General features: G+C 40.0%; 1 protein-coding gene across 1 annotated transcript; it reads right to left on the reverse strand.

The window, feature by feature from the left end:
• Positions 1 to 652: 652 nt before the first annotated feature.
• On the reverse strand, positions 653 to 15,590 carry LOC140928735 (gamma-aminobutyric acid type B receptor subunit 2-like). Its single transcript, XM_073378515.1, has 11 exons — positions 15,379 to 15,590; positions 14,724 to 14,960; positions 12,648 to 12,714; positions 9,768 to 9,869; positions 9,214 to 9,364; positions 8,134 to 8,266; positions 7,399 to 7,506; positions 4,229 to 4,357; positions 3,517 to 3,855; positions 2,281 to 2,464; positions 653 to 2,202 (listed from the first exon to the last, which is right to left on the reverse strand). The coding sequence occupies exons 2-11, from the start codon at positions 14,871 to 14,873 to the stop codon at positions 2,111 to 2,113; spliced, it is 1,455 nt and encodes a 484-aa protein (XP_073234616.1). The 5' UTR covers positions 14,874 to 14,960; positions 15,379 to 15,590; the 3' UTR covers positions 653 to 2,110.
• Positions 15,591 to 17,845: the final 2,255 nt, after the last annotated feature.

Consider the following 17,845-nt stretch of genomic DNA (forward strand, 5'->3'; position numbering starts at 1 on the left):
CGTTTCTTTTACATGAAGGACAATTCGATCAGGGCTGGGTAAAAACATCTTTTTTTGGCCGAAACTGGTCATTTCTAAATCGTTTCTTCATCGAGAGGATGATGAGCCTTAAGACCATTTTCTTTCTGATTATATAGAGGATATTACACGGTGGCGAGAAGATATGAATTTTATGTTCGAGTGGCAAGAACAATATCTCACGAGTGAGCGAAGCGAACGAGTGAGATATTGTTCTTGCCACTCGAACATAAAATTCATATCTTCTCGCCACCGTGTAATATCCTCTATATAATCAGAAAGAAAATGGTCTTAAGGCTCATCATCCTCTCGATGAAGAAACGATTTAGAAATGACCAGTTTCGGCCAAAAAAAGATGTTTTTACCCAGCCCTGATCGAATTGTCCTTCATGTAAAAGAAACGAAAAGTAAAATTCATATCTTCTCTAAATTCGAGCCAACGTGTAATGTTCTTTTTATTATATGGAGAAACCAATTCAACAAAAGCAAAAGGCGGGAATCGTGACGTCATTGAACGATACGACACTCACAAAGGTGACATACGGAAAATACGCCACTCGGGTCCCGGATGAAGTGGCGTATGGAATCTACGAGTGTTTTAGTTCCCAGTAAAACACTCTCCTCCATGTAATAAATCGTGTTATCCATTTTACAGAGCTAAGAACGCTAGCCCCTGAGTGAATGTGAGGCTGAGTTTGAGCTTATGTTGATACAAATATCCTTCCCTTTCTTATGAAAATTGCTACAAAATACTAGTTAGCATAAGAAAAACATGATTACGATAATAAAGGAGATAGGTTGTATCAATAAACGGTCAACTCCAGCCTCGTTTTCACCTAGTGTAACAGTGAAATGGACTATCGGTCTCTCAGCTTTCCGCTGCGTCGCTACGTTACTGGCCTTGCACGCTTGAAAGTTGTAATGAAACTGACGAAATTGTCGAGCCTTGGCGGTCGAAATCCCGGCAATCATGTTTGTTTGTTTTTTTCTATAGAACTAAAGGATTGTTTGCGGGTTATCCAAGTTACCCTGCGAGCAGAGGCTACATTCTGGCCAGGGAAAAGTACTTTTTGCACGCCAGTTCACCACGACACCGCAAAATGCAGCCTCTTCTCGCAGTGTATGGACAACTACAACTTTTTGCATCCAGTTAACTAAAATGAGAAAATATATGGCGCTAGGATGACCCGCCTTCTAGGATCTTCCTCCCCACAAGCAAACAATGAACAGTCCCTAAAAGAGTAAGCAAACCGCCCTTCCTCGAGTTTAGAAATAACCCGGGTAATTAAAAGGATAACACCATCCAAGAACCATAATAGTCCTATTATGATCTCTTGCACCAACAAATAAGTTTAAAATTTAAGCAAGAACCTTAATTTAAGCAAGAACCTTAATTTCAATGCCTAGATTTCGGCAACTTGTAGTAGAGACCACCCTGCTGGGGTAGGGCGCCCAGCCCTGTTGTGGTAGGTTATAGGACGTGGGGCTTATTAAAAGCTTCTTATGCAAAGCACCACCTGTTACTATGACATGCTATTAAGACCAAAGGGCTGCACGATGCACATAGAGGCATGTTTACATCCCATGTCGCGACTTAGGCGACTTATCAAATAAAAACTGTTAATGTTAGTCGTGTTGTTCACTAGAAAGTTTTCATAATAATTTATCCTTGGCTCTTTTCTCGTAGAGCTTGAATTCCACAAAAAAATGTTCTCAAGCCTGTACGTCGAAAAGTTCAAAGCATTTTCTTCTGTTTCTATGAGCTCTTGGTACCAGAACTTCAAATAACTGCGCTGCCGCAAAACAGTACAGTGTGTTCCGAATGTTCACCGAGTGGTATGGCTAAAAAATCTTTGGCTGCCCGTGTTACAACTTCACCTAGACATTTTTAGTTTTGACCATCTTATCTTCACCGTCTTCTGGCCAGCGACGTTTTGAACGTGTGTGTTGTTCCATTATTTAAGGACATAGTTTCTTTGCATTTTACAAGAGAATGAGAAGCTTTTTGTTCGTAAGAATGTGACCGATCCGTATATGCGAGGCGTAAGAAAAATTGTCAGTGCCTTACGATAGTTTAAGCTAGTCGGAGATTTTAATCCTCTAGTGTTGTTGCCGAAGGTGCAGGTTCTTCTACAGATTTTGCAGGTGAGGGTGAAGGAATAGAAGAAAGACTGTCCATGAAACCTCCATTTTGATAGACGCCGAGTGTGTTGCCTGACGGAGGAGAGGGTGAAGGAATAGAAGAAAGACTGTCCATGAAACCTCCATTTTGATAGACGCCGAGTGTGTTGCCTGACGGAGGAGCGTCTACGAATCTTTCTCTTCCCATTTCTGTGCCCTTAAATGTGCTGGTTACGTCGATGGATGGACGAGAAAAAGTGTGATTCAAGGTCGATTCTCCAACGGTTTCCCCGTCGAGGGAGCTTGCTTTTAGGCGATGTATCAGCTATAAAGAAAAATTTACGATTTAAATGAATAATTAGATGATAACAGTGTTGTTTCACTGGTTGAGGGTCTCCAGTGAGTTTTTCCGGGTTCAGGATTTCCCTCATTTGAAGCTCGGGATTCGGGATTTTCCTTACATGAAGCTCGGGATCCGAGATTTCTCTTACATGAAGCTCGGGATTCGGGATTTCCCTTACTGGAAGCTCGGGATTCGGGATTTTAAAGCAAAATCAGGGCGAGTTTCGAGATTGGATTTGAGGTGCGATGCCATAAGCCCATCAGGTTTAAGGGACTGCACGAAGTTTTGGGTCGAGATTACGGGATTGAAGAACCCTGTTCTGGAATATCCCGACTTCGTTAATACCTGTAACGGCGTTGCGTGCACGCTTAGCCCGCTGAAATACTGGGGGAATCTTGCTAACATAATGAGTATCAATTGCATTTCGTTTGGTCTACCGACAAACCTTTTTGAATATCATTACTGTAGTAGTAATATGCACCATCAAATGTCAGGCACACAGGAAGTACAAGGTGGTCTGCAGCCTAAGGGTGGATTAGTCCACAATCGTGTAATTTTTACGCCGGTGCCTACGCGCGTAAATAAAATACATAGTTAGGCGATGTATGAAAGGACGTGTGTAAACGTTTAAGTGAGGTTCAACTTTTACGTTTACGCCTGACCTTCCACACATTTCTATTTTATCTACGCGCGTACGAATGTGGGTAAAAATCCACCTTAAAAGACGCTGGACGGTTTCTACTAAGTGAACTCGTCAGGCGGCCTGCCTTGACTCCAGGCGTCCTTCCTTGCGCTTACATAGCCCACGTTGTGTCATGGGAAGGATAGATTTTTCCTATCAGTGATCCTCTGCAATAGTAGTGCAGACGGCGCCTGGAAACGAGGCAGCCTGGCGGCTGTATAAATTTAATACGAGGAGTGATATGTCAGATGAATACAAGTGGTTCCATGACGATGCGACCTTCGAGCTTTTAAATCCGTGACAATCGTAATGAAATTATCTGTTGAAAATGGCCGAATAAATCAGGTTTTACCTTTGGTATGAAGATCAGCGATATAGTGGCTGCAGCTGGGAAAGATATACACACGCTTAGTGCGGAGTATAACTCTACATACTGTTCGTTCTTCAAAATTAGAGCCAAGAACGCCCCAATAGTGGACAGCACCACCACGTTGTACACACAAATTCCAATGATTCGCGAGTCGTTCAAATGCGCATACACGACATTTCTGGTCTCATAAGCGAGGAACAGCCCGTAAAGCAAAAGAATTCCCTTGCTAACATAAATCAATGCCAGCCACATTTCCACATTTTTCCCCGTACATGTATTTATTGTAGACATTATTATTTTGAGGTGATCCCCTGGATCATTCTGCAATGAAAACCGAAAATACAAGTATTAATCATCAATACCAAGGACCAGGTCACTTCGCCGGGAGAGCACGTACGCGTTATTTCAGATCGTGAATAGTGTTTATAGTTACTGACTGTTATTTGGAAGCTTCAAAGTCCTTGTGATCCCAGTTGAATTTTCCTCCAAAAATTACAGAAATATAACATTTTGGATAAATGTGGCCATATACGCGCACCACATGAAATCATACAGTAAAAATTCGAAGCACATGAATAGAGCAATTTCATAAGCCTAAAATCAGCATTACAAGCACCTCTCAACAAGTGCTAATATCGTGTAAGATATACGCTGAAAAATCTTTGTTGGAGCAGGTTGTAATCTGTCCACTAACCTTCTTGTCCACGACTGCTTCTTCATGTTGGAGCGGGTCTGTAAGTTCCCAAGCCACTAACAGCACCACGTCAATCACAACGATCCCAAATACCATAGCTAGCATCCACCAATCAGACAATGGACCCAACTGATAAATTTCAAACATGTTAGATGTTAGCAAGTCAAACAACTTCTATTGTATAGCAGAGGGAATGCACTTATTTATGATTTGAACTAAGGATACTGTGTTTATGGCGCTTATGGAATTTCTGGGCCTCGAGAGTGGGCGCTTATTAAATTTTCGTTATTTTTAGCAAGTACTAAAGTTAATTTTCCAACAAAACAGTAAATAATAACAAAACGTGAAGATGTAGCAAAGCACAATTTTTAACCGTTTATTTAAGTTTATTTAAAAACGACTAAGAACTTTGTCCTCAGGGAAGTCTCCTTATAGAACCTAGTCAATTTCTCTCTAATTGTCAGTGAGGTCAATAAGCGAACTCTCGCGTGTTGCCTCGACGATAAGCATATTGGGCAGTAAGGAAATAATAGCGGGGCTCCCGCGCGCGCGAAGCGCGCGTGGGACAGAGCCCCATACTCATGGAATATGGTCAACCTCTTTTCGTTTGGTTGTCACGTGATTGACCGAGCGTACGTACGTACGTACGTACGCGTCTACAGATTGTACGGGTGGGGTAGGGGAGACTATCAAAAGGAAGGGAGGGGTGTCTCAGGCGTGTCTTGGCAAGTCCACATCTTTAATATAGGATTTTAAGACATTCACAATATGGTCAATTGACAGCTGTCAAAACAGGATAGCCACTGACCAGTATCCCATGACCATATCGCGGGCTCATGTGTCAACTCATCGAGGTGACGTGATTTGTTTGGAAGCTGTCCGCTGACCAGTTAATTGTTTTACTAGATCGCGAACAATCTTCAATCTCATACTTTTACTAGTTAAACTGATAATGCACACATATTGGACATCAATGATTTGATCAATTGACAGCTGTCAAAACAGGGTACCCGCTGACCAGTATCACTTGGCTGTATCGCGGGCTCAGGTGTCGACCCTTCGATGTCAAGTATTTTTTTGAAGTTATCCGCTGACAAGTTACTAGTTTTCAAGTGATCGCAGGCTCAAGTTCAAGTTTGTTCTAAATTCATATGAAATATGTTGTGTTTATGTGCTACACAATTAAAATTTTGATTGCAAACTGACCTCGGACGCGAAAATTCAGCCAGCTGTTACAGGCAGGGAAGACAGTTGCTTTTGACTTTTCTCACCATGGTCACGCGTTGGTCACGCTCTGCGTCCAATTTTTATGCTCTGATTGGTCAAAATTTGACAGGTGAGTTCATGCGGAAAATTTATGCAGCATCTTGAATCTTGTTTACTTTGACAGCTGAAGCTGACAGAGTTTTGTGTCAACTTGTGATGTTTTTAAGTGTCTTTTTCCACTGGATGTGCAAAATGAAATTCAGCTGCTATCAGGAGTCCTCTGTTATTCATGGCTAGTTTGTTTATTGGGTTTTTGGTTGAGGAATACGTCGCTTCTCAAAGTCGGAAATCCGATTTCGGATGCCATCGTTTTCGTTTTCACCTTGCTTGATGCGTAAGAGGATTGCAAAGTCTGAAGCGATATTGGCTTTTCTTGATACCTTTCAGGAGCTGTATCTCGAATGGTAAGCCAGAGAAATTATTGTATTTGATGTTTGTTTTTTTAGATCTTATTTAATGAAGTCGAGCGGAGTTTATGCGGTCATTTAGTTTATGCACGTTTGTAAGATTTGAGACAATGATCTGACCGAGTATCAGGTTTGATATAAGCTTACAGAACCTTAAAAAGCCTTAAGACAGTTTCTCACCGCAAATAGAAAGAAAACGTTCCAAAGAATATTTAGTTATAATTCTGGCCGGAAAAGAAAGCTTTGAGCGATTTTCTTGCCTCGAGTTCGTCTTTGAAAAAAGCAAACACCGGGAAGCCGGCTTAAAACATAAAGTTAACTTTAAGCTTGAAGACTCAGGATTTTTAGGGATACTTTAATACTTGTCTTTCTGAATGAAAATTGTTGTTTCTGTATATGTTTCACCGAATTATATTTCTTTTATTGATTGTTAGTAGTCTCTCTTGTAATTTAAATCGCTGTGCCGATTGTTTTCAGTCGTTCAGTAACATCGCTTGCAGGAGTACTCAAAATGCCACGCGTTAATAAACCATTAAATAAAAAATAAACAGAATAAATTCTTTATAATGTTGGAGCGTAACTCTGTTAATGTTCATTCAAACACTCGCCACAGCTCGCACTACAAAAGTGAGAACCGGATGGTCGTATAGGTGATTTTGGAAATTTTTTTAACAGTTTATGAATATTGAATGAGTGCAATTTGTATTGTGAAATACTGCTTTCTGTCTGAGGTCTGCCGGTATGATAAAAACAGTGCCTCATACTACTGTTTCACCTCAGATGTGATGTATAAATGGTATTAAAGGTTGGTTTACACGCACCCAGATTTGTTGACAAGATTTTGCAAAGTAAACTTGTCGAACCCAAAAAAGTTGGCCTGATTTTTTTTCCCACTAATTAATCTACGGTGACCAAGAGCTATTATGGCTATTAAATGTGATCGAAGATGATTACCAGTTTTTGGGTGTACATATGAGGCTAGCTATCAACTCGATGTAAGATTTGGTTCACTCTTGGGCTGTTTGCAAATTATTTTTCTCTAAAATCAGGTAGCCTTTCCCTCAAAAGTCACATAAAATTGCCTCTAAAGTTAACTGAATTGTGGAATTCGAATACAAGTTTATTGTTTAATTTAAATTATAAATTTATTAATGGGAGCCTCGCTTTTAGCCCTGGCTAAATCTATATATTAAACAATTATCTTGTCCACGTCAGGTTTTTGGGGGAGAGGGTGGTGGGTGGGGTGGGCTGAACTTCTTGTTCGGGGATAGTTGCTTGTTAACTTTTCCTCCCTACAGGATGGGCGCTTATTCGAGGTTGGGCGCTTAATCGAATAAATACGGTAAGCAATTATTGGTTGAGGCTGATAAGGATTTGAAGAATTACGAGATCAGCGCAATTCTTCCGATCATACGAAACCGAATCCAATAATTGCTTTGTTCCAATATATTTTTAAAGTTTTTTCTTTCTAGCAATTTAAAAATTAGATACACTTACACGGACTTTCAGACGCTTGTTTGTGCAAATCTTGTAAATTCGCCAGGTTTTGATGAACATGGCTCCAAAAGCCAAGGAGAATCCTATGTTCAAAAGCCACGCACGAGCCTGAAAAAAATAAGATACATCATAAAATGTAAATTAAAGAATTAAAAGCAAAACAGATAGTATCTTTGAGCGTAGTTAAAATTAATATATATATAAGACCGTCCGTAAATTAGTCGTCTGGCTCAGATAATCTCCTTTCCTCGGCTGTGAATAGCTCTTGGTTCAGTTTATTGGAGTCCGTTACACTGCCACTACCACAGTTATGTACCAGTCAATTCCAAAACCGCCCATGCCCCCCAGCAAACCCCCTAAATTCCCCGGTAAATTGGTATAGTGTTTTTGAGGTGGTAGCATGATCCACCTGCTAGCGCTTGAAAAAGCGTCAAATTCCCTACCCACAGGCAGCTATTCAAAAATTTTCCCATGTGTCAAACCGTTTATTCAAATGTGAATATCCTATTTAGCACAACCTATCTTACGAAGGTTTGTTCATTTCAAAACACTGTTCATTCCAGAAAGCCCTCATTTAACCGGCTTTTTCAAAAGCTCTCAAATACTCCAACAAAACAGTGAATATATGAACAATGACTCGTGAACGCGTTGCACATGCTGAATGCAGAAAGAATTATGAAATCCTTTTCGGGTTTGACTGGTAGATAACCACATGAAATTAACGTTACTCCTCACCTTGCAAATACGTGGCATGGTTCTATTGCCATCGTTGACTTTCCGGATTCCAAATAAATATATTGTGCTCAAACACATGATGCATCCCAATACAATGATATCATTAAACATCGGAGCAGATAGACGAATAAATCTACAAAAATAGCCAACAATTGCGTTAGGTCAGCATAACTGCGAAAAGGAAACCGGTAAACATTTCCTGATACTCGTTGCTTTCTCATTTTTGTGAATATAAAAGGAGAAAAGATCGAGTTTGCTCATGACCTGAGAAATAGCATAAATTATGTGATAAGGATTTGAGTTGGGCTGACTTGTTCAATAAGTAAAGCTTCACCCGACCCTAACCGTATAATTTTTGCCATGCAACTGATACTTTATGCGTAGAATCTCACATGCCATTAAATTTCGGTCAGTCACTGAATCACATGATATTTCTACCCTCTCAAACATTTGATAAAGGTCTTTATTTATTTATTTATTTATTTATTTATTCATCTACTAACATTTTCCAATTTTTAGAAGGGCCACCGCAACAGAACTACATTACTGCAGGCCCGTAACAGCCTCCTTCCTCCATCTCTCTTACTCTTTTCGAACAGCAATGTGGGATATTTACGTCACCGCGCATTGAGTGCAGCTGAGTTTTATCGATCACTTTCTTGTTGAAAGAATCTGTGGAGACCTGAGGTTTAGTGGAACACAAGGCAGAACTGTACCAAAGGGTTTGAAGTCGTTCAAGAAACTCGCCGTTCCTTTGTTTTCAAAATCTGAAGTTCATGACCAAAAACCGTACTATTTGTTGTAACCTTAGCCAATCTTCTCCGGTATCGACCGTGTTCTTTTAAAAACTGCAATCACCTCTTGCGACCCTTTGTATAACTATTGCGAAGGTCCGAACACTACTTCCGCATCCATTTTGGATTGATGTGTGCCAGGAGTCCATCACTAGTGTCATAGGCTCCTGTGTGTGCGTAATGGTTCTTACCCAGGATATACCAATGTAGTTTACATATGGGGGTACCCCCCCACCCTGGTAAAACATCTATCTTGCTCCTTTATTAAAGAGTGTATGAAACTCACTTGCAATCGCGGTAGTAGCGATTGAATACCATGAAAATGATCCCTAGAACTATACCAAAGGAGGCAACCGTTGAGAAGATGATGAAGAGCACTCGCGGAGTATCCATTCGCTGCGTTGTTATCAGCGTTCTGTCGCTTGGGACAGGTCCACCTTAAGCAAAATACGGGGCCGGTTAGTATACAGTTAATAAAATATGTATTGGTCTGATGGTTTTTCACGCTTTTCCAGCTATAAAACACATCAGCAAACTATGCATGATTACTTTTAAGTCTGAACCTTTGAACTGAACACAAGTTACATGAGAGTATAATGGGAAATCCAGAGATTACTTTGTATTTGCCGGCACCGAGGAGGTGGCCGCTTAATGGACACGATTTTCGAGTTGCCCCAAGCCTCTGTTTTAAAACGAGGCTAAATGTAAAGCCATTGACATGAAAATGATTTTTTTAATTCTCATGCAAACAAAAAGCTTTTCTTTCACACGAAAGGTCTTGCACTTTGCTTCGTTTTGAACGAGAGAGTTTTTGAACTCGGAAATGGCCTATAAACATACCTTCCCATAATGTTTCTTCCATGCCTTTATAAAATTTCAAGGTTAATTGACCACTTTCATCTACGAAGAATTCACCAACGTTCACCCACTTGTTCTCTTTTTCTGCGATAAAATTCAGTGAAATTTATATTATTTGTGTAGATAATGTGACCTGAGTTTAAGCTAAAACTTAGTCTGCTGTATAGTGAAGTCGATACAAGGTTTAAATATCCAATCACGGCAAAGATTTCACAGAGTTTGATAGATGAGAAAAAATGGTGAGGATTAAGCTTATTCAATCTTCGCCATCTTTCTTTTTTTCAGTGCGCTATTTACATAAATTACCTAATAATGATAACGATAATGACTATAATAATCTAATAATAACAACAGTAATTGAATGATATCCTTCACTATAGCATTACACAAAGGCTGATAAGGATGGAATGATCCGACGTTAAAATGGACGGTCAAGTGACAAAATAATTTTCGCATGGATAGATAATCAGATTTTCTTCCCCATGGTACTTAGTCTGCGTGGCAAAGCCAAAATGGAGAGGGGGAGGCAAAGAAAGGGGGTGGGGTGTAGGGGGAGAAACTAAAGTGAAAGGAAAAAAGGGAGAGGTCTGTTTAACACTTCATTTCAAGGCCTGCCTCCCGGGCTAATGGTGCTTCGTGCGCGTGCAAATAAACTCATTTACGAATTAAAGAATTGGATTTAGATATTTCTTAGTTCTTAGGCCCAGCTAAGAGGCCGAACTTTCATGAGCCCAACCTAATTCGAATTAAGGCCAACCCAAATTATTTAGACCGGGTGAATTGATTCAGACACCAATCTTAATTCCGGTCGAAGTAAATTCAAAAAGAGAAAAATGTTCATTTCGGTAAAACTGCTTGCAAAATACGTTATCATAATTAATGCACCATGGACCCGTTTCTCGAAAGTCCCAATAATTAACGGGCCCGGAAAGTTGTTGCTGTTTACATTCAAGATCGAGGTTTCAATAGTTTTGCAGATAAACACGATAAAACTATCCGTTAACAAAACAAAAAGGACTGGTTTGTCAGCTATATCCCGCGCTTTTACTCTTCACATTTTGATTTGAATATATAATTTGGGGCCAGAAAAGTTACCGGGCCTTTCGAGAAACGGGCCTTAAGTTCGTAAGCGAGCGACCGCCCAAAATGCAAAGGCTTAACCTTTAAAGTCCCAATGGTGACCAACATCATTTTTCTCCTAACAATACCCATACATTGTCAAGAGATTAGGTTATGAGAATTAACAAATGATCACCAAAGAGAAAATGCTTTGATCTTTTATTAAATTCTCTCAACTGATTCTTAAAGGAAATGTATGAGGATCAGTTTGGAGAATTTGTATGTTGATATTGGGACTTAAAGGGTTAAGCTTGGTGGTCGCTTACGAGAGTCCGATGACCGCAGGGGCGAAATTTTTAACTCAACCTAGCCGAATAGAGTGGTACATTTATTCTAAAAAAAATAATGAAAGTTTACTTTCCACTGACAATTACTGGTAGTTTTATAGACAAAATCATTAGCTATTCTACTTGATAGCTCATTTACGGAAGTGCAATTCATTAGATTACGCGCGTTACAAATTTGTTGTTACAAAATCTTGGTTGTGTAAGTGACTTCTTGTAAAGAAATGCCTCTAAAACGTCTGACGAACAAAAACTTAACTTCTTTAACTGAAGCCTGGAAATCTGGGTCTTTTTCTCAAGGGTAATGGTTAGTACTGTAGTTATAGATCGAACTAATGAACACAGTAATAGATGTGTAGACAATAATGACAGCCAAAGAATAAATTTCTTTTTGCCCATTTTCACAATGTAAGACCATGTGCTAAGTGGTCGCTTACCGGAGGTTGAAAACAATAGACAATTCTAAACTGTCGGCCGAAAAAGTGGTCGCGATCGCTTATAATTACGGGAGGTGGTCGTTTACGAGAGATTCCAGTATAAGGCTTTGACTCATGTTGAATAAGGGTTGGAATTGTGTACGAGTTGTGAAGTCCCTTCGTAGTCTCCTCTATTAAATCGGTCCAGAAAACCTCATCAATAACGACAGACTACTAGCTCTTGACAGATTTTGTAAGAAAAATGAAAACCTCTTTCGTTTCCTTCCCTGACAATGTTTCGCCTTGGCATTCTCTTTGAAAGCACTCCTCCTCTTCAAAGTTTTCAAAATGGTCGCCCAAGGCAGTCAAAGACTCGAACCAGTCCACTTCAAATGCAAGGCCCGCAATGCATTGTAGACCAAAAAATAAATTCGCGATACCGCGAAAAATAATTCTCGGCTCAATTATTAAAAAATAATTCTTGATACACACTGGAAAAATAATTCGAAGTACCACTGAAAAATAATGCATGGCATGATAGAAAAAAGTATTCGTATAATTAAACAAAAATAACTCTTGTTGCTAAAAATAGTTACTAACACGCTGAAAAAAGTATCGTTTAGTTATGACAAAAATACACAACATGTCCATAATATTTGCTGCAGTTGGATTAAAATTGACTTGTGGTGCAAAGTATTGTCATGATTTTGACCAGAACGGGCCTCCATACTGTACCACTAAAAAAATAATTTGTGGTACTCATGAAAACTTTATTGATACAAAAACATAAAAAAGTAAACAGCCTTAATAAAAAATAATTCATGCAGCTAAAAAAAAATTAACAACACACTAAAAAAATCCTGTGTAGTGATGACAAAAATACACAACGGGTCCATAATAAATGCTGCACTGGCCAAAAAAGTCACTTGTGATGCCATTTTATTATATTAATGTTGACCGGAACGGGCATCCATAAACCGGGCCTTAGTTTAAATTCTTGCATGTAGTTTACAAAATGAGTATAAATTTCTAATAATTTATACCTCGGTATTGCTGTAGAACAATAATAACGTCTTTTCTCCTTTTGTCTGGGTTGAAAGACACTGGGCCCTGAAAATTAATAAATATGTAACATACTAATATATTTCATTGTTGTATATTTTATAGCCACGAGGCTATTGACGACGGGGCCAGGACACTGCAGAATACCTTGAAGATAGATCCGTTCAAACAGTTGTTTTGCCACTAGGGCTATGTAAGTAGTTGGAAATAGTCACAAATCGCATTACTTGTCTATTTCACGGGCGCTGCACGATTTTACATTATAACATAGCACCCTAAGTCCTATTGAGCCGCTATGAACAAAATCTTTATTTACGCACGCCCGTGCGTAAATAAGATGACGTGAGCATTTTTTTTACCTGGCTGCAAAGTTGTCGTCTTTTAAGCTGCAGTGCACTTTTCCTTCTCATTAAGATATGGAAGAAACCAGCGAAGAACTACCCAATTTTTCTATCGGCATTGACTTTTTAGGTCCTGATCCAACAAGCAGTAAAAATAAAGCCGAATTAAAAAAAAACTCGCAAGTTGCGCGTTTCGGAAATCATGTTGTCGAAGACCAGCTGCAGCAAATTTTGGCCGAAAGACATTCACTGGGAACAGAGCAGACACCAACTGGTCATCAACAACATTTAAAGGCAAAATTTCCGTTTTTATTGTTGTTTTTAAATTTTTTATGCTTTATCTCCGGACAATCCGACTGAAGCAGGAAAATTTCTCTCGCAATAACAACACAAATTACACAAGAAGACATAAATTTACTACTCACAAAAACAACTGCTGCCAGGTCTTCTCAAGAACCGTTAATGACCAGCCAACGTTCGTAAATGAATATAAGTTTAAAGAAGGATGACAGTCGTCTTCGCTAAAAACATGTTTTCTGGGTTTCGCCGGGCAAAACGTAAACATCTTTTCAGCAAATCCAAACCATACTCCACAACTTCTTACGAACATGTTAGTATTTTAACTGTAGGTGAACTTTAAGACTCTTTTACCTTTGTTTCTGCTTAGTTTCCATTGACCGTTAACGAATAAAGTAGCAAATTTTCTTTCTCACTTTTACAGAAAGAATATTTTCATTCAAACTAGACGTCGATAGACGATTGTGGCGTGTTCGTAATCAGCCAATAGAACCGTTTGTTATTGAGTCGCGCGTTACGAGAATTTTGCAGTTAATCAAAAAGCAAGCATTTTTGTCAGCTATGTTATAAAAGAATTTGCTCATGCTTTTAGCTGTGCGTATATCGAGTTATGGATGCACTTGGGAAGATTGGAGAGCACTCAAGAAGCTAGAGTTGCACTCGGCTATCGCCTCGTGCAACTCTTACGCATCTTTCGTGCTCTCCAAACTTCCCGCGTGCATCCATAACTCGATATACGCACGCTAAGCATGAACAAATTCTAAATTTCTCGTTTACAGGATTTTGACTCTTGCAGTGTTCTCTCACAGGGCTGGTCGAGCGCCGGTTACAAAACCGAGTGCAACTGTCATAGCCCCGTGAAGGTTAAGGTTTTTTTTTTTCTCCTCAATGAAGGAATGCACTGATCACCAAAAGGCCATTTTAGAAAAACCTGGTTCTACTGCGGGAGGGGCACTCTAGGAAAGTAATGCGTTAGAGCTAAAATAAAGTGAGACCTAACTCCTCGAATATGCCATTTACGTACACGGGATGGTCTTTCAGATATTAGTTCACATTAGCTGGTTGTTATTATTATTCATTCAAAGACCAAAGATGAAGATAGAAGATAGAAGATGCTTAGATTTATAGATTACTAATAACAGTAAACATCACTAACAACAGTCACTCCTAAACGTCACTGAAATGTGTGATTATACCGTCATTGACGTCTCCTAAGAAAGCGACTTGGCAGCTTGGCTGTTTTGCTACGAGTGTGGAACTTAAGAGAATGCCAAAGAGTTCACGGCTATGCGAAGACGAAATAGCAGAATTACTGACTAAATATCATGACAAAAATACTTTGAAGCAAGTTAAGTTCAATCATCTTTCCCCCGCCTTTCTCACAAAATAGAAAATAAAACAGTAAAAAGTAAAACGTACCGTTAGTCCTTGAAAGTTCAACTCTGTAAGTTTTTTCATCAGAAAATTAGATACTTCCTGACTTTCTGTATCGTCCGTGTTATTTCCCAATTTATCAGACACGTTTTTTGTTTCACTAGCTTCTTTTATGGCTAGCATGGTGCCCCACATAGCATCAAACGAAGTTGTGGCCAGGTTTTTCGTTTTATCGCTCGATGGATCATTTATGTCCAGTCTTGAAAATGCCTCAGATACTGTCTGCAAATGGAAGTATGACAAATTAAAATTAGCTCATTTCTTACCAAATACCTATCTTTCAATTGGTCGCCAATCTCTGGTACCCAGGGCGTAAAACATCCTAACTTAACTTTGTTAAAACAAACCGGAAACAAACAAGCGATTACCGCTTTTCACATATCTCAAACCGCGCCCATCAAACCTCGGTCACATTTTTGGCCACGCGAACAGAGTGAATGAAGACTTTCAAAACTGAAAACTCATCAGGATTATGGGATTTTACTCTGCTCGACTGAACAGAAAGAATTTTAGTTGAAGCCATCTAAATTACTATGAATTTGGATCATAACGGTATAACCTGGAAGCTTACCTCAACGCTGCAAGTGTACTATATCAGATCTACTGAAGGGGCTGCGTTCACGAAAAGAAATATTCTTACTAGATTTGATGAGGTAGTGAAGTTGTCGTCCTCCCTTATCGTGAGTGCCTTAAATGTGAATGCTCTATTTAAAGCTTTCTGGTATTGCGTCCTGTTGCATGTCTGTTCAGTCTTTATCTTGTCTTGGTCAATCGCGCGGTTGGCAAGAGTGACCCACTCATCTACGGTTCCAGCATTCGGGTTTAAAATCCAAACAAACTCTGGTCCGTACATTTCCATTTTATACAACTATCAGAAAAAAAAAATCGTTTACTCCCTAGTACATACCCATTACGACACATGAATCTGACCAGTCTGAGGCTCGCAGAAAAATTCATTGCCACATTTTCAGGTCTCTAAAGGGACTGGTTCACGATAATGCGCATGTGTGAGTTCTGACAGTAGCTGATTGTTTTTAAACCAATCGAAAGCGAGTTAGATGCACGCAAGTAAACTGTACAAAATTTCAAATTAATTGTTCGCGACGCGAGAGTATTTCCGGGCATTTGGTTTGATTTTATTTATCCCCATAATTCAAGTTTATTCTTTGCTACTCCTCAGATATATGTTGCAGCCGATAAGAATAAGATTACAGCCCTGTCCTGCTTTGAAACAAACATTTACCAACGTGTATTTTTACGATGTCGTACTCACGCTAACAAAGCAGTCACCGATCGGCAAACAAAATTTGTAAACAAACATCTTATTACTGTTCTCTCAGTTCGCCTTATATAAACCCAGAAATACCTACAAATAGCGCCTGATTAGTGACAAAAACACACAACGTATGAGTATAAAGATTATCCTTAACTGAGCATAAATTTCAATTGCTTGTCAGCAAATGAACAAATTCATTCGCGTTGCATCGGGTCTAGCCTGCGAGCAAGCTCTCCTATTTGTTTTTTGGGCGAGCGAAGCGAGCCGCGCGAGAACGCGCGAGCGAAGGGCGAAGCCGCGAGGGGCCGGCAAAAGGAGAGCTTGCAACCATCCCTTACAAATTTTCATTTGTACTTCGCCCAGACGAAGGGAAATACCATTGGCTGAAAAATGATGTTCCGGAAATTAAGTTGATTGATAACAGGCCTAGCCGGCCTGCCCTAAATTTTCGCGGGAAATGTAGAAACACGATGCTCTTTTCGCCAAAACCTGTGTTATGTCGGCGATCGCGGAGCTCACTCCGAAAAAGAAAACCGGCAGAGGAAGAAGATCGCTTTCTCCTTCCGTGAGAGACAACTGTCGTCTGTGTGGTTGTTCATTTAAAGTCAAATTTGGATCTCAGGCCCGTCATATTGGAACCGAGAACTTGTTTCAGCCCTCAAAGCAGAAGGGCTCGTTTGGTGTTATTCTGGCAAAGCTGTGTGAAAGTGTTGGCTTGCCAGTAAAATATTGCGAGGATAAGTCGGATCGAGTGTGTAGTTCCTGTGGAAGGAAGATCAGAAACCTTCATCAGTTGTTTTCCTTTGTTTCAAGCGCCTTGATTAATTCCGACAATGAGAACAGTGATTCGAGCGAAGAGAGATTCAAGCGCTGCCTTGCAACGTCGGTTTCCTCGCCCGATCGAAGTCCACTGAGCAGGAAAATTCAAAAACAAGTACATGGCAGAGTAGCTGACCAAGAAATAGCAGTTGACCGCCGAGAAGAAAAAGAGAAAGAAGAGGAAGAAACAAGAGTAAATCGAAAAAGAGCTAAGTCCAGGAAAACGCTGTTCTCATGTGGACGAGTTTCTCCCTTTCTCTTCCCCGCCCCCCGCAGTCGCGTCTCCTCTCGCGTGCCTCTCGCGCGTGTACTTTTCACTCGCCCAAATAGGAGAGCTTGATCGCAGGCCACATCGGGTCCGTGTTCCGCAAAACAAATGTCATCGAGTAGAACACATAAAGAAACTAGATTAAAAATAGAAAATTCGGGCAATAATTTATTTTGAAAACATCAATTCTTAAACATATACGATCGTAAAGCAAAGATACAAGGAACATTTCAAGTGTACCAGATCGGTGAAGATCGCGCGGCCTGTTGCGGTATAACTACAGGTCGGAGTCAAAAATCAAATCAAAGTTGAACGTACTCATGCCTTTAACCACTTTCCAAGTGTCGTGTATTTTTTTCGTAAGCAACACACTACTCCTAGAACCATACCAGATCGATCGGCTAAGCTTCTCTATCTCCAAAGACTCTTCAGAGTGTCCTGTTGCCGGACGGCCACGATGCTCTTCTGAACCTCCATGATCAAAACATTATTTTTTGCGTCTTCTTAAAACATAACCAGTCAAATAACACAACCACACGTTAATCACCACTACCGAAATATAACTAGACCAGCCAAAGCGACGGATGTCCGAATAAAACGAAGGATTTACCGGTAATGGCGATTTCGAATTTAGAGTTGACCCGACAAATTTATTCTGAAGAGACAAACGGCGCGCATGCGCATAACCGTGATCGCGTCCCTTTAAGCTCTCAAACAGAAGTGGCTCGGTGGCTTGTTAGTCAT

The sequence above is a fragment of the Porites lutea genome, chromosome 2 (assembly GCF_958299795.1).
Source record: "Porites lutea chromosome 2, jaPorLute2.1, whole genome shotgun sequence".
Lineage (NCBI taxonomy): Eukaryota > Metazoa > Cnidaria > Anthozoa > Scleractinia > Poritidae > Porites > Porites lutea.

Coding starts and splice junctions, on each gene's coding strand:
- LOC140928735 (XM_073378515.1), bottom strand. CDS start 14,873: ATGTGGGGCACCATGCTAGCCATAAAAGAAGCTAGTGAAACAAAAAAC. Junction 9,870..12,647: donor TGTTCTACAGCAATACCGAG/GTATAAATTATT, acceptor ATTTTATCGCAG/AAAAAGAGAACAAGTGGGTG. Junction 4,358..7,398: donor ACAAGCGTCTGAAAGTCCGT/GTAAGTGTATCT, acceptor GAAATTTATCAG/TTGGGTCCATTGTCTGATTG.